Here is a 19,214-nt window from a genome sequence, read left to right as displayed (position 1 = left end):
TACATACACTGCCCAAGGTACTCACCTGGACTAATCACACAGCTGTACCGCTTATTGTTACCTGACTCACCTACATACACTGCCCTAGTACTCACCTGACTATTCACACAGCTGTACCGTTATTGTTACCTGACTCACCTACATACAGTGCCCTGGTACTCACCTGACTAATCACACAGCTGTACCGTTATTTGTTACCTGACTCACCTACATACACTGCCCTGGTACGCACCTGACTATATCACAACAGCTTACCTGTTATTGTTACCTGACTCACCTACATACACTGCCCTGGTCTCACCTGGACTAATCACACAGCTGTACCTGTTATTGTTACCTGGACTCACCTACAGACAGCTGCCGTGGTACTCACCTGACTAATCACACAGCTGTACCGGTTATTGTTACCTGATCCACCTACATACACTGCCCTAGTACTCACCCTGACAATCACACAGCTGTACCTGTTATTGTTACCTGACTCACCTACATACACTGCCCTGGTACTCACCTGACTAATCACACAGCTGTACCTGTTATTGTTACCTGACTCACCTACATACACTGCCCTAGTTACTCACCTGACTAATCACACAGCTGTTACCTGTTATTGTTACCTGACTCACCTACATACACTGCCCTGGTACTCACCTGACTAATCACACAGCTGTACCTGTTATTGTTACCTGACTCACCTACATACACTGCCCTAGTACTCACCTGACTAATCACACAGCTGTACCTGTTATTGTTACCTTACTCACCTACATACACTGCCCTGGTACTCACCTGACTAATCACACAGCTGTACCTGTTATGTTACCTGACTCACCCTACATACACTGCCCTGGTACTCACCTGACTAATCACACAGCTGTACCTGTTATTGTTACCTGACTCACCTACATACACTGCCCTAGTACTCTCCTGACTATATCACACAGCTGTAACCTGTTATTGTTTACCTAACTCACCTACATACACTGCCCTGGTACTCACCTGACTAATCACACAGCTGTACCTGTTATTGTTACCTGACTCACCTACATACACTGCCCTGGTACTCACCTGACTAATCGCACAGCTGTACCAGTTATTGTTACCTGACTCACCTACAAACACTGCCCTGGTACTCACCTGACTAATCACACAGCTGTACCTGTTATTGTTACCTGACTCACTACATACACTGCCCTGGTACTCACCTGACTAATCACAAAGCTTGTACCTGTTATTGTTACCTAACTCACCTACATACACTGCCCCGTGGTACTCACCTGACTAATCACACAGCTGTACCTGTTATTGTTACCTAACTCACCTACATACACTGCCCTGGTACTCACCTGACTAATCACACAGCTGTACCTGTTATTGTTACCTAACTCACCTACATACACTGCCCTGGTACTCTCACCTGACTAATCACACAGCTGTACCTGTTATTGTTACCTGACTACACCTACATACACTGCCCTGGTACTCACCCTGACTAATCACACAGCTGTACCTGTTATTGTTACCTAACTCACCTACATACACTGCCCTGGTACTCACCTGACTAATCACACAGCTGTACCTGTTATTGTTACCTGACTCACCTACATACACTGCCCTGGTACTCACCTGCACTAATCACACAGCTGTACCTGTTATTGTTACCTAACTCACCTACATACACTGCCCTGGTACTCACCTGACTAATCACACAGCTGTACCTTGTTATTATTACCTGACTCACCTACATACACTGCCCTGGTACTCACCTGACTAATCACACAGCTGTACCTGTTATTGTTACCTGACTCACCTACATACACTGCCCTAGTACTCACCTGACTAATCACACATACACTGCCCTGGTACTCACCTGACTAATCACACAGCTGTACCTGTTATTGTTACCTGACTGACCTACATACACTGCCCTGGTACTCACCTGACTAATCACACAGCTGTACCTGTTATTGTTACCTGACTCACCTACATGCACTGCCCTGGTACTCACCTGACTAATCACACAGCTGTACCAGTTATTGTTACCTGACTCACCTACATACACTGCCCCTGGTACTCACCTGACTAATCACACAGCTGTACCTGTTATTGTTACCTGACTCACCTACATACACTGCCCTGGTACTCACCTGACTAATCACACAGCTGTACCTGTTATTGTTACCTGACTCACCTACATACACTGCCCCTGGTACTCACCTGACTATTCACACAGCTGTACCTGTTATTGTTACCATACTCACCTACATACACTGCCCTGGTACTCACCTGACTAACTCACACAGCTGTACCTGTTATTGTTACCTGACTCACCTACATACACTGCCCTAGGTACTCACCTGACTAATACACACAGCTGTACCTGTTATTGTTACCTGACTCACCTACATACACTGCCCTGGTACTCACCTGACTAATCACACAGCTGTACCTGTTATTGTTACCTGACTCACCTACATACACTGCCCTGGTACTCACCTGACTAATCACACAGCTGTACCTGTTATTGTTACCTGACTCACCTACATACACTGCCCTGGTACTCACCTGACTAATCACACAGCTGTACCTGTTATTGTTACCTGACTCACCTACATACACTGCCCTGGTACTCACTGACTAATCACACAGCTGTACCTGTTATTGTTACCTAACTCACCTACATACACTGCCCTGGTACTCACCTGACTAATCACACAGCTGTACCTGTTATTGTTACCTGACTCACCTACATACAGTGCCCTGGTACTCACCTGACTAATCACACATACACTGCCCTGGTACTCACCTGACTAATCACACAGCTGTACCCGTTATTGTTACCTGACTCACCTACATACACTGCCCTAGTACTCACCTGACTAATCACACATACACTGCCCTGGTACTCACCTGACTAATCACACAGCTGTACCTGTTATTGTTACCTGACTCACCTACATACACTGCCCTGGTACTCACCTGACTAATCACACAGCTGTACCTGTTATTGTTACCTGACTCACCTACATACACTGCCCTGGTACTCACCTGGACTAATCACACAGCTGTACCCGTTATTGCTACTTGACTCACCTACATAACACGGCCCTAGTACTCACCTGACTAATCACACAGCTGTACTGTTATTGTTACCTGACTCACCTACATACACTGCCCTGGGTACTCACCTGACTAATCACACAGCTGTACCTGTTATTGTTACCTGACTCACCTACAACACTGCCCTGGTACTCACCTGACTAATCACACAGCTGTACCTGTTATTGTTACCTGACTCACCTACATGCACTGACCCTGGTACTCACCTGACTAATCACACAGCTGTACCTGTTATTGTTACCTAACTCACCTACATACACTGCCCTGGTAGACTCACCTGACTAATCACACAGCTGTACCTGTATTGTTACCTGACTCACCTACATACACTGCCCTAGTACTCCACCTGACTAATCACACGCTGGTACCTGTTATTGTTACCTAACTCACCTACATACACTGCCCTGGTACTCACCTGACTAATCGCACAGCTGTACCTGTTATTGTTACCTGACTCACCTACATACACTGCCCTAGTACTCACCTGACTAATCACACAGCTGTACCTGTTATTGTTACCTGACTCACCTACATACACTGCCCTAGTACTCACCTGACTAATCACACAGCTGTACCCGTTATTGTTACCTGACTCACCTACAATACACTGCCCTGGTACTCACCTGACTAATCACACAGCTGTACCTGTTATTGTTACCTGACTCACCTACATACACTGCCCTGGTACTCACCTGACTAATCACACAGCTGTACCTGTTATTGTTACCTGACTCACCTACATACACTGCCCTGGTACTCACCTGACTAATCACACAGCTGTACCTGTTATTGTTACCTGACTCACCTACATACACTGCCCTGGTACTCACCTGACTAATCACACAACTAGTACCCTGTTATTGTTACCTGACTCACCTACATACACTGCCATGGTACTCACCTGACTAATCACACAGCTGTACCCGTTATTGATACTTGACTCACCTACATACACTGCCCTGGTACTCACCTGACTAATCACACAGCTGTACCTGTTATGCTACATGACTCACCTACATACACTGCCCTAGTACTCACCTGACTAAATCACACAGCTGTAACCTGTTATTGTTACCTGACTCACACTACATTACACTGCCCTGGTACTCACCTGACTAATCACACAGCTGTACCTGTTATTGCTACTTGACCTCACCCTACATACACTGCCCCTGGTACTCACCATGACAATCACACAGACTGTACCTGTTATTGTTACCTGACTCACCTACATACACTGCCCCTGGTACTCACCTGTACTAATCACACAGCTGTACCTGTTATTGATACCTGACTCACCTACATACACTTGCCCTGGTACTCACCTGACTAATCACACAGCTGTACCTGTTATTGTTACCTGACTCACCTACATACACTGCCCTGGTACTCACCTGACTAATCACACAGCTGTACCTGTTAGTTGTTACCTGACTCACCTACATACACTGCCCTGGTACTCCACCTGACTAATCTCACAGCTGTACCTGTTATTGTTACCTGAACTCACCTACATTACACTGCCCTGGTACTCACCTGACTAATCACACAGCGTATCCTGGTTATTGTTACCTGACTCACCTACATACACTGCCCTGCGTACTCACCTGACTAATCACACAGCTGTACCTGTTATTGTTACCTTACTCACCTACATACACTGCCCTGGTACTCACCTGACTAATCTCACAGCTGTACCTGTTATTGTTACCTGACTCACCTACATACACTGCCCTGGTACTCACCTGACTAGATCACACAGCTGTACCTGTTATTGTTACCTGACTCACCTACATACACTGCCCTGGTACTCACCTGACTAATCACACAGCTGGTTCCTGTTATTGTTACCTTGACTCACCTACATACACTGCGCCTGGTACTCACCATGACTAATCACACAGCTGTACCTGTTATTGTTACCTGACTCACCTACATACACTGCCCTGGTACTCACCTGACTAATCACACAGCTGTACCTGTTATTGTTACCTGACTCACCTACATACAACTGCCCTAGTACTCACCTGACTAATCACACAGCTGTACCTGTTATTGTTACACAGACTCACCCTACATACACTGCCCTGGTACTCACCTGACTAATCACACAGCTGTACCTGTTATTGTTACCTGACTCACCTTACATACACTGCCCTGGTAGCTCACCTGACTAATCACACAGCTGTACCTGTTATTGTTACCTGACTCACCTACATACACGGCCCTGGTACTCACCTGACTAATCACACAGCTGTACCTGTTATTGTTACTCTGACTCACCTACATACACTGCCCTGTACTCACCTGACTAATCACACAGCTGTACCTGTTATTGTTACCTGACTCACCTACATACACTGCCCTGGTACTCACCTGACTAATCACACAGCTGTACCTGTTATTGTTACCTGACTCACCTACATACACTGCCCTGGTACTCACCTGACTAATCACACAGCTGTACCTGTTATTGTTCCCTGACTCACCTACATACACTGCCCTAGTACTCACCTGACTAATCACACAGCTGTACCTGTTATTGTTACCTGACTCACCTACATACACTGCCCTGGTACTCACCTGACTAATCACACAGCTGTACCTGTTATTGTTACCTGACTCACCTACATACACTGCCCTGGTACTCACCTGACTAATCACACAGCTGTACCTGTTATTGTTACCTTGACTCACCTACATACACTGCCCTGGTACTCTCCCTGATCTATCACACAGCTGTACCCTGTATTGTTACCTGACTCACCTACATACTCTGCCCTGGTACTCACCTGACTAATCACACAGCTGTACCTGTTATTGTTACCTACTCACCTACATACACTGCCCTGGTACTCACCTGACTAATCTCACAGCTGTTACCTGTTATTGTTACCTGACTCCCTACATACACTGCCCTAGTACTCACCTGACTAATCACACAGCTGTACCGTTATTGTTACCTGACTCACCTACATACACTGGCCCTGGTACTCACCTGACTAATCACACAGCTGTACCTGTATTGTTACCTGACTCACCTACATACACTGCCCTGGTACTCACCTGACTAATCACACAGCTGTACCTGTCTATTGTTACCTGACTCACCTACATACACTGCCCTGGTACTCACCTGACTAATCACACAGCTGTACCTGTTATTGTTACCTGACTCACCTACATACACTGACCCTAGGTACTCACCTGACTAATCACACAGCTGTACCTGTTATTGCTTACCTGACTCACCTACAATACACTGCCCTGTACTCACCTGACTAATCACACAAGCTGTACCTGTTATTGCTTACCTGACTCACCTACATACACTGCCCTAGTACTCACCTGACTAATCACACAGCTGTACCCTGTTATTGTTACCTGACTCACCTACATACACTGCCCTAGTACTCACCTGACTAATTCACACAGCTGTACCCGTTATTGTACCTGAACTCATCTACATACACTGCCCTGGTACTCACCTGACTATCTCACAGCTGTACCTGTTATTGTTACCTGACTCACCTACATACACTGCCCTGGTACTCACCTGACTAATCACACAGCTGTACCTGTTATTGTTACCTGACTCACCTACATACACTGCCCTGGTACTTCACCTGACTAATCACACAAGCTGTACCTGTTACTTGTTACCTGACTCACCTACATACACTGCCCTGGTACTCACCTGACTAATCACACAGCTGTACTGTTATTGTACCTTGACTCACCTACATACACTGCCCTGGTACTCACCCTGACTAATCACACAGCTGTACCTGTTATTGTTACCTTGACTCACCTACATACACTGCCCTAGTACTCACCTGACTAATCACACAGCTGTACCTGTTATTGTTACCTGACTCACCCTACATACACTGCCCTAGGATACTCACCCTGACTAATCACACAAGCTGTACCTGTTATTGTTACCTGACTCACCTACATACACTGCCCTGGTACTCACCTGACTAATCACACAGCTGTACCTCGTTATTGTCTACCTGACTCACTCTACATACACTGCCCTGGTACTCACCTGACTAATCACACAGCTGTACCTGTTATTGTTACTGACTCACCTACATTACACTGCCCTGGTACTCACCTGACTAATCACACAGCTGTACCTGTTATTGTTACCTGACTCACCTACATACACTGCCCCTGGTACTCACCTGACCTAATCACACAGCTGTACCTGTTATTGTTACCTGACTCACCTACATACACTGCCCTGGTACTCACCTGACTAATCACACAGCTGTACCTGTTATTGTTACCTGACTCACCTACATACACTGCCCTTGTACTCACCTGACTAATCACACAGCTGTACCTGTTATTGTTACCTGACTCACCTACATACACTGCCCTGGTACTCACCTGACTAATCACACAGCTGTACCCTGTTATTGCTTACCTGACTCAACCTACATACACTGCCCTGGTACTCACCTGACTAATCACACAGCTGTACCTGTTATTGCTACTTGACTCACCTACATACACTGCCCTTGTACTCACCTGACTAATCACACAGCTGTACCCGTTATTGTACCTTGACTCACCTACATACACTGCCCTGGTACTCACCTGACTAATCACACAGCTGTACCGGTTATTGTTACCTGACTCACCTACATACACTGCCCTGGTACTCACCTGACTAATCCACACAGCTGTACCTGTTATTGTTACCTACTCACCTACATACACTGCCCTGGTACTCACCTGACTAATCACAGCAGCTGTACCTGTTATTGTTACCTGACTCACCTACATACACTGCCCTGGTACTCACCTGACTAATCACAAACAGCTGTACCTGTATTGTTTAACCTGACTCACCTACATACACTGCCCCTGGTACTCACCTGACTAATCACACAGCTGTACCCTGTTATTGTTACCTGACTCACCTACATACACTGCCCTGGTACTCACCTGACTAATCACACAGCTGTACCTGTTATTGTTACCTGACTCACCTACATACACTGCCCTGGTACTCACCTGACTAATCACACAGCTGTACCTGTTATTGTTACCTGACTCACCTACATACACTGCCCTGGTACTCACCTGACTAATCACACAGCTGTACCTGTTATTGTTACCTGACTCACCTACATACACTGCCCTGGTACTCACCTGACTAATCACACAGCTGTACCTGTTATTGTTACCTGACTCACCTACATACACTGCCCTGGTACTCACCTGACTAATCACACAGCTGTACCTGTTATTGTTACCTGACTCACCTACATACACTGCCCTGGTACTCACCTGACTAATCACACAGCTGTACCTGTTATTGTTACCTGACTCACCTACATACACTGCCCTGGTACTCACCTGACTAATCACACAGCTGTACCTGTTATTGTTACCCTGACTCACCTACATACACTGCCCTAGGTACTCACCTGACTAATCACACAGCTGTATCCTGTTATTGTTACCTTGACTCACCTACATACACTGCCCTGGTACTCACTCTGACTAATCACACAGCTGTACCGGGGTTATTGTTACCTGACTCACCTACATACACTGGCCCTGTACTCACCTGACTAATCACACAGCTGTACCTGTTATTGTTACCTGACTCACCTACATACACTGCCCTGGTACTCACCTGACTAATCACACAGCTGTACCCTGTTATTGTTACCCGACTCACCTACATACACTGCCCTGGTACTCACCTGACTAATCACACAGCTGTACCTGTTATTGTTACCTGACTCACCTACTCCACTGCCCTGGTACTCACCTGACTAATCACACAGCTGTACCTGTTTTTGTTACCTGACTCACCTACATACACTGCCCTAGGTACTCACCTGACTAATCACACAGCTGTACCTGTTATTGTTACCTGACTCACCTACATACACTGCCCTGGTACTCACCTGACTAATCACACCCACTGTACCTGTTATTCTGTACCTGACTCACCTACAATACACTGCCCATGGTACTCACCTGGACTAATCACTCAAGCAGTACCTGTTATTGTTACCTGACTCACCTACATACACTGCCCTGGTACTCACCTGACTAATCACAAACAGCTGTACCCTGTTATTGCTACATGACTGCACCTACAATACACGCCCTGGTATCCTCCACCTGACTAATCACACTAGCTGTACCTGTTATTGCTACTTGACTCACCTACATACACTGCCCTAGGTACTCATCCTGACTAATCACACAGCTGTACCTGTTATTGTTACCTGACTCACCTACATACACTGCCCTGGTACTCACCGGACTAATCACACAGCTGTACCCGTTATTGATACCTTGACTCACCTACATACACTGCCCTGGTACTCACCTGACTAATCACACAGCTGTACCTGTTATTGTTACCTGACTCAACCTACATACACTGCCCTAGTACTCACCTGACTAATCACACAGCTGTACCTGTTATTGTTACCTGACTCACCTACATACACTGCCCTGGTACTCACCTGACTAATCACACAGCTGTACCTGTTATTGTTACCTGACTCACCTACATACACTGCCCTGGTACTCACCTGACTAATCACACAGCTGTACCTGTTATTGTTACCTGACTCACCTACATACACTGCCCTAGTACTCACCTGACTAATCACACAGCTGTACCCGTTATTGTTACCTGACTCACCTACATACACTGCCCTGGTACTCACCTGACTAATCACACAGCTGTACCGTTATTGTTACCTGACTCACCTACATACACTGCCCTGGTACTCACCTGACTAATCACACAGCTGTACCTGTTATTGTTACCTGACTCACCTACATACACTGCCCTGGTACTCACCTGACTAATCACACAGCTGTACCTGTTATTGTTACCTGACTCACCTACATACACTGCCCTGGTACTCACCTGACTAATCACACAGCTGTACCTGTTATTGTTACCTGACTCACCTACATACACTGCCCTGGTACTCACCTGACTAATCGCACAGCTGTACCTGTTATTGTTACCTGACTGACCTACATACACTGCCCTGGTACTCACCTGACTAATCACACAGCTGTACCTGTTATTGTTACCTGACTCACCTACATACACTGCCCTAGTACTCACCTGACTAATCACACAGCTGTACCTGTTATTGTTACCTGACTCACCTACATACACTGCCCTAGTACTCACCCGACTAATCACACAGCTGTACCTGTTATTGTTACCTGACTCACCTACATACAGTGCCCTGGTACTCACCTGACTAATCACACAGCTGTACCTGTTATTGTTACCTGACTCACCTACATACACTGCCCTAGTACTCACCTGACTAATCACACAGCTGTACCTGTTATTGTTACCTGACTCACCTACATACACTGCCCTGGTACTCACCTGACTAATCACACAGCTGTACCTGTTATTGCTACTTGACTCACCTACATACACTGCCCTGGTACTCACCTGACTAATCACACAGCTGTACCTGTTATTGCTACTTGACTCACCTACATACACTGCCCTGGTACTCACCTGACTAATCACACAGCTGTACCTGTTATTGTTACCTAACTCACCTACATACACTGCCCTGGTACTCACCTGACTAATCACACAGCTGTACCTGTTATTGTTACCTGACTCACCTACATACACTGCCCTGGTACTCACCTGACTAATCACACAGCTGTACCCGTTATTGTTACCTGACTCACCTACATACACTTCCCTGGTACTCACCTGACTAATCGCACAGCTGTACCTGTTATTGTTACCTAACTCACCTACATACACTGCCCTGGTACTCACCTGACTAATCACACAGCTGTACCTGTTATTGTTACCTGACTCACCTACATACACTGCCCTAGTACTCACCTGACTAATCACACAGCTGTACCTGTTATTGTTACCTAACTCACCTACATACACTGCCCTGGTACTCACCTGACTAATCACACAGCTGTACCTGTTATTGTTACCTGACTCACCTACATACACTGCCCTGGTACTCACCTGACTAATCACACAGCTGTACCTGTTATTGTTACCTGACTCACCTACATACACTGCCCTGGTACTCACCTGACTAATCACACAGCTGTACCTGTTATTGTTACCTGACTCACCTACATACACTGCCCTGGTACTCACCTGACTAATCACACAGCTGTACCTGTTATTGTTACCTGACTCACCTACATACACTGCCCTAGTACTCACCTGACTAATCACACAGCTGTACCTGTTATTGTTACCTGACTCACCTACATACACTGCCCTAGTACTCACCTGACTAATCACACAGCTGTACCTTTTATTGTTACCTGACTCACCTACATACACTGCCCTAGTACTCACCTGACTAATCACACAGCTGTACCTGTTATTGTTACCTGACTCACCTACATACACTGCCCTGGTACTCACCTGACTAATCACACAGCTGTACCTGTTATTGTTACCTGACTCACCTACATACACTGCCCTGGTACTCACCTGACTAATCACACAGCTGTACCTGTTATTGTTACCTGACTCACCTACATACACTGCCCTGGTACTCACCTGACTAATCACACAGCTGTACCTGTTATTGTTACCTGACTCACCTACATACACTGCCCTGGTACTCACCTGACTAATCACACAGCTGTACCTGTTATTGTTACCTGACTCACCTACATACACTGCCCTGGTACTCACCTGACTAATCACACAGCTGTACCTGTTATTGTTACCTGACTCACCTACATACACTGCCCTGGTACTCACCTGACTAATCACACAGCTGTACCTGTTATTGTTACCTGACTCACCTACATACACTGCCCTGGTACTCACCTGACTAATCACACAGCTGTACCCGTTATTGTTACCTGACTCACCTACATACACTGCCCTGGTACTCACCTGACTAATCACACAGCTGTACCTGTTATTGTTACCTGACTCATCTACATACACTGCCCTAGTACTCACCTGACTAATCACACAGCTGTACCCGTTATTGTTACCTAACTCACCTACATACACTGCCCTGGTACTCACCTGACTAATCACACAGCTGTACCTGTTATTGTTACCTGACTCACCTACATACACTGCCCTGGTACTCACCTGACTAATCACACAGCTGTACCTGTTATTGTTACCTGACTCACCTACATACACTGCCCTGGTACTCACCTGACTAATCACACAGCTGTACCTGTTATTGTTACCTGACTCACCTACATACACTGCCCTGGTACTCACCTGACTAATCACACAGCTGTACCTGTTATTGCTACTTGACTCACCTACATACACTGCCCTAGTACTCACCTGACTAATCACACAGCTGTACCTGTTATTGTTACCTGACTCACCTACATACACTGCCCTGGTACTCACCTGACTAATCACACAGCTGTACCTGTTATTGTTACCTGACTCACCTACATACACTGCCCTAGTACTCACCTGACTAATCACACAGCTGTACCTGTTATTGTTACCTGACTCACCTACATACACTGCCCTGGTACTCACCTGACTAATCACACAGCTGTACCTGTTATTGTTACCTGACTCACCTACATACACTGCCCTGGTACTCACCTGACTAATCACACAGCTGTACCTGTTATTGTTACCTGACTCACCTACATACACTGCCCTGGTACTCACCTGACTAATCACACAGCTGTACCTGTTATTGTTACCTGACTCACCTACATACACTGCCCTGGTACTCACCTGACTAATCACACAGCTGTACCTGTTATTGTTACCTGACTCACCTACATACACTGCCCTGGTACTCACCTGACTAATCACACAGCTGTACCTGTTATTGTTACCTGACTCACCTACATACACTGCCCTGGTACTCACCTGACTAATCACACAGCTGTACCTGTTATTGCTACTTGACTCACCTACATACACTGCCCTGGTACTCACCTGACTAATCACACAGCTGTACCTGTTATTGTTACTTGACCCACCTACCCCCGTCATTACAATGCACCATCATATACATTATACCGGTTTAGAAATCCTCCTCAGATGCAGATAGGCTCTCTGACCAGTTTTTTTGTAGTGTCGCTCAACATATGGTCTCCCAAAGCCAAGGAACGTGTTCATACAAATGTATAGGCCACTGTCGGTCTCCTACAAAAGACAATAAGCATACAAGGTATTTAACTTCTGTGCTGGTTCTGGCTGCAATAAATATGTACTTCGTTTTGCCAGTTGTCATATTATGCTTGTACCCAGATACACATAAGGTGACACATTATGTGACATTCCAACGTGACCGGGATATATAGCTTATGGGACATTCTCTCCTCACGTTGGAACAGAGGTTAATAGGACATAATACAATACTCTAGCACGCTATTGCTGTGAGTTTAATCCCGGCAAACAGTTACACATTTAGGGCTAAATTACATAGTGCTAATTTATCGCTCATCAGTAAACTGGCAAATTCGCCCATTTAAGAGCACCATAAATAACCAAGCATTACAAGTGGCAGGTTATTGCTACCTCGAGCTTGCGGTAGCAATTAGTGCTATGAAAATATGCCCCAAATGCCCATATATAAATATATACATATATATTTATGTGTTACTATGTGTATATACATATATATTTATGTGTTACTATGTGTATATACATATATATTTATGTGTTACTATGTGTATATACATATATATTTATGTGTTATTATGTGTATATACATATATATTTATGTGTTATTATGTGTATATACATATATATTTATGTGTTATTATGTGTATATACATATATATTTATGTGTTATTATGTGTATATACATATATATTTATGTGTTATTATGTGTATATACATATATATTTATGTGTTACTATGTGTATATACATATATATGTATGTGTTACTATGTGTATATACATATATATTTATGTGTTAGTATGTGTATATACATATATATGTATGTGTTAGTATGTGTATATACATATATATATTATGTGTTAGTATGTGTATATACATATATATGTATGTGTTAGTATGTGTATATACATATATATTTATGTGTTAGTATGTGTATATACATATATATATTATGTGTTACTATGTGTATATACATATATATTTATGTGTTATTATGTGTATATACATATATATATTATGTGTTACTATGTGTATATACATATATATTTATGTGTTATTATGTGTATATACATATATATTTATGTGTTATTATGTGTATATACATATATATTTATGTGTTATTATGTGTATATACATATATATTTATGTGTTATTATGTGTATATACATATATATTTATGTGTTATTATGTGTATATACATATATATTTATGTGTTACTATGTGTATATACATATATATGTATGTGTTAGTATGTGTATATACATATATATATTATGTGTTACTATGTGTATATACATATATATTTATGTGTTACTATGTGTATATACATATATATTTATGTGTTATTATGTGTATATACATATATATTTATGTGTTACTATGTGTATATACATATATATGTATGTGTTAGTATGTGTATATACATATATATTTATGTGTTACTATGTGTATATACATATATATTTATGTGTTACTATGTGTATATACATATTGTCAGGTACTTGTCAGTCAGGTTGTACCTTTAAGCAGATTCTATATAAGGCTACTCCTCCCCCTTCCACCTGCCAATTAGTTTAGTTAGAGTTCTGACCAAGTTACCTGGATACAGCTCTCTTACTCGTGGCTAAAATCTATACTTTCAAAGCTATTGGATTACAATTATTGAATACTTCTTGATCCGGAATCTGTTGTGTTAAAACATCGCAAAGCAAATACCTTATCCAGCTATTTGTTCCTATCTAATCTCCGGAGCAAGCTCTTATTACATGTTGTGGCGATATTCTGTTACCATCCTATCATCACAAAGTCAGTTTCCTCTCAAGCCTGTTCAGCTAAAACCGTCTCACTGACCTACTGAGCTTTCTAACCGCTTGTCAGGCTTCCAGCGTTTACTTAACTTTACCGCTCCTGTTTGCAGCTTCTGTGTACTCAGCGTGTTCTCAGCCTGTCAGCGGATTCAGCGTGCTGATTGGATATTCCGCACACACCCTCACAACCGCTGCTGCTGCAGCTACGGAGCACTTCTCCCTACACTGTTCAACCGGACAGAATTGTTAAGCTGATTTGCGACTGCCTCTCACTGTCTACAACTGTTTGATTACTCAAGTCTACTTACCACTACTCCTGATATCTATTTAAACAGTACTGTTTATGAAGTAAAGTGACTTTGTTTTCTTTGTGCATCTTATATAAGGCAACCACTGACTTTCATTATCAAGCTGACATATTACTACCTACTACAGCCTTTGGGTTTTCATCATACTCCTGTAACAAGATAGCAGGAGTCAGCTCTAAAATCTCCTTGTATTACTACCTAAATATACAGTCTGCAGTTGAGATCCACTCTTTAAAGATCTTTTCCTCCTTGCTACCTGACATATTAATTGGCCATCCATGGATCCAGCAGACCTTCCCAATGTGGTCTATACCCTCACACAGCGGGTTGATCAACTCTCACAGGCATTCAGAGATCTTCAATTACAAAATGATAACTTGAGGGCTGCTCTAAGAGACAACACCCCAGAACCTCAGGTTTGTCTGCCTGAAAAATTCACGGGCGACAGGAAGAATTTCAGACAATTCAGGAATGCCTGTTATCTCCTTTTCCAGATGCGCCCAAGGACCTACCAAACCGAAAGAATCAAGGTCATGACAGTGATATCCTTCTTGTCTGGTGAACCCAGGATATGGGCTGATAATCTATTTGAGAATAATGATCCAACCCTCACCTCACTTACTGATTTCTTCGCACAAATGAGTCTCCTATATGAAGATAAGCAAAAACAGCTCACTGCAGAAGCCAAGATGCGTTCTCTCAGACAAGGCAGACGTCCCGTGGAGGAATACCTTACAGAATTCAAACTTTACATAAAAGACTCTGAATGGAGTGAGGTTGCTCTACGTAATCAGTATCGCTTGGGTCTATCTGATATCCTGAAGGACGAGCTAGCCCGTACAGAATTACCCGCCACACTTGAAGGTATCATGAACCTTTCAATACAGATCGATAGGAGGGTCAGGGAGAGACGCTGGGAACGCCAACTAACAGAAGGAACCCCAAGATTCCCGTCAACTTCTCAGGGCATAAAAGAATCCACTATTCCCATGGAGATTGGCTTCACTAAAGGCCCACTCACATTGGAAGAGAGACATCGTCGCCAGCAGAAAAACCTCTGTATGTACTGCGCCTCTCCTACCCATCCAGTAAAGGAATGTCCCTTGCTTCAACGTCAAAAAAGAAGTAAGTTAACAGTTACTAGTAATTGCTTAACAAACAAGGTTTTTGACGTTGCTTACTGTACTCTTCCTTTATCCATACAGTGGGACCTCCAGGCTCTCCAGGCGGAAGCAATCATTGATTCAGGAGCTTATGCAAATTTCATTGATTTATCTCTTGTAAATAAAAATAAAATTCCATTGTGTGTGAAAGCAGTTCCAGTCTCCATACGAGTCATTGATGGTACTATGGTCAGTTCTGGCCCTATAACGCACCACACCATTCCTCTCAAGGTCATGATAGGTAAGGGGCACACTGAGTTGATATGTTTTGATGTCATACCTTCCCCATTATTCCCAATAGTATTGGGATTATCCTGGTTACAACAGCATCAACCAACAATATGCTGGCAGTCCCTCCAAGTGCAACTGGACTCTGCATACTGTACGGAGACTTGCTATCCTCAACAGAACATACTACACGTATCTAATCCAGCAATCCCTGCTGAATACCAAGATTTCCATGATGTCTTTGACAAAAAGCAGGCAGATTCCCTGCCTCCACACCGCATATATGATTGTCCAATTGAATTGCTACCAGGATCTAATATCCCCTTTGGACACATATATCCGCTCTCAAAGCCTGAATTGGATCATCTAAAGGGATACCTAGAAGAAAATTTAAAGAAGGGGTTCATCCGACCCTCTACCTCCCCGGCTGGTGCCGGGATGTTCTTCGTAAAGAATAAAGACAACTCCCTACGTCCAATAATTGACTATCGTGAGTTAAATAGGAGGACCAAGAAGAACAGATACCCCCTTCCTTTGATTCCCGAGCTGGTAGAACGTCTCGGTAAGGCAACCATTTTTACCAAGCTAGACCTTAGAGGTGCGTACAACCTGATAAGGATCAGAGAAGGGGATGAGTGGCTCACCGCCTTCCGCACCAGATATGGTCTTTATGAGTATCTGGTGATGCCATTTGGGCTTTGTAACGCCCCTGCTACGTTCCAGTACTTTATTAATGACATCTTCAGGGATTTACTGGACGTATGCGTTGTGGTCTACTTAGACGATATCCTGATCTACTCTAACTCCATAGAAGAACACATTAAACATGTTCGATGGGTCTTAGGGCGACTTAGGACCCATCAATTGTATGCTAAATTAGAAAAGTGTTCTTTTCACAACCATGAAATAACCTTCTTAGGTTACAACATTTCATCTTCTGGGATTAAGATGGAAAACGGTAAGATAGATGCCATCCTCAATTGGCCTAGACCTTCCAGCAAAAAAGACGTCCAGCGGTTCCTTGGATTCGCTAATTTTTACCGAAAGTTCATCAAAGGATTTTCCAAGATTGTAAAACCCCTCTGTAAGCTTACAGGCTCCAACACCCGTTTCCAATGGAATCCAGACTCAGAGGATGCTTTCTGTTTTCTTAAACGTAGCTTCACTACTGCTCCCATTCTTCGTTTCCCAGACACGAAGCTCCAATTCATTCTAGAGGTTGATGCTTCTGAGTATGCCCTTGGAGCTATCCTATCACAGCGGACTACACCCTCAGAACCTCTGCATCCTGTAGCCTTCTACTCTAGGCTTATGACACCTGCCGAACAAAACTACGCTGTCGGAGAGAAAGAGCTTTTGGTGATTAAGTCAGCCCTGGAACATTGGAGGCACCTCTTGGAAGGCACCATCCTCCCAATTCTCATATATACCGACCATAGGAATCTCGAATACCTCCAATCCTGTAAAACACTTTCAGCTCGACAAGCTAGGTGGAGTTTGTTTTTTACCAGATTTAACTTTTTGATTACTTACCGACCAGGTAGTAAAAATGGTAAAGCTGATTCTCTTTCACGGCACTTACAGCGTCCTAGTTCGTCCACTCAACCTTCACATGTCCTGAGTCCCCAACATTTCCTAGGTATCTCAAAACTTGCCTCATCCACTCTCCGTTCGCACCAACAAGCAGACACCAGCCTATCCAAAGACATTCAGCACCTCGATTCCAGAGGTATCTCTCATGTGCATGGAAAAATATATATACCTCCCACTTTGAGACAAGAGATTCTCCAAGAACACCATGACTCCCCACTCGCAGGTCACCCAGGCATTCACAAAACCACTGATCTTGTATCTAGAAACTATTGGTGGCCGAATCTTCAGCGAACTGTGGACAGGTACATTAAGTCATGTCATGTATGTGCAATTTCCAAGTCAGAAAGATCTAAACCTTTTGGCAGACTCCAGTCATTGCCAATACCCGAAAGGCCTTGGCACACCGTTGGGATGGATTTCATAGTAGAACTTCCTTCATCAAACCATTTTAACACCATCATGGTCGTGGTTGATTATCTCACTAAAATGGCCCACTTCATCCCTCATCATAAAATTCCCACGGCTACCGAAACCGCAGCTCTCTTCCTAAAACATGTTGTACGACTACACGGCTTACCTTCAGTCATAGTGTCGGACAGGGGCTCGCAATTTACGTCCAGGTGTTGGAGACATCTCTGCTCCGTTTTAAAAATTGACCATCGTTATAGTACTGCTTTCCACCCACAGACGAATGGCCAAACGGAGAGAATTAATCAATGGATAGAGCAATACATACGTTGTTATTGCTCCCACCAACAGGACGATTGGGAAAACAATATATACATGGCAGAATATGCATACAACAACACCTTAAACTCTTCTATTAAGTGCTCTCCATTCTATGCTAATTA

The 19,214-nt window shown here is 43.9% G+C and overlaps 1 protein-coding gene and 1 long non-coding RNA gene across 3 annotated transcripts in view; both read right to left on the bottom strand.

The window, feature by feature from the left end:
* USP5 (ubiquitin specific peptidase 5) overlaps positions 1–19,214 on the bottom strand; it is a 461,221-nt gene that overhangs the window by 395,363 nt on the left and 46,644 nt on the right. For both annotated transcript variants that reach the window (XM_053692844.1, XM_053692845.1), the window contains exon 2: positions 13,157–13,282. In XM_053692844.1, coding sequence (XP_053548819.1) covers positions 13,157–13,282 — 126 coding nt within the window. The remainder of the gene's footprint in view (positions 1–13,156; positions 13,283–19,214) is intronic.
* LOC128640349 (uncharacterized) lies at positions 976–1,626 on the bottom strand. The gene is made up of 3 exons (XR_008399334.1): positions 1,533–1,626; positions 1,313–1,390; positions 976–1,172 (listed from the first exon to the last, which is right to left on the bottom strand). It is a non-coding gene; the product is annotated as an uncharacterized LOC128640349 (long non-coding RNA).

This window comes from Bombina bombina, chromosome 9 (genome assembly GCF_027579735.1).
Source record: "Bombina bombina isolate aBomBom1 chromosome 9, aBomBom1.pri, whole genome shotgun sequence".
Classification (NCBI taxonomy): Eukaryota; Metazoa; Chordata; class Amphibia; order Anura; family Bombinatoridae; genus Bombina; species Bombina bombina.
This window is presented reverse-complemented; position numbering and strand designations above follow the sequence as displayed.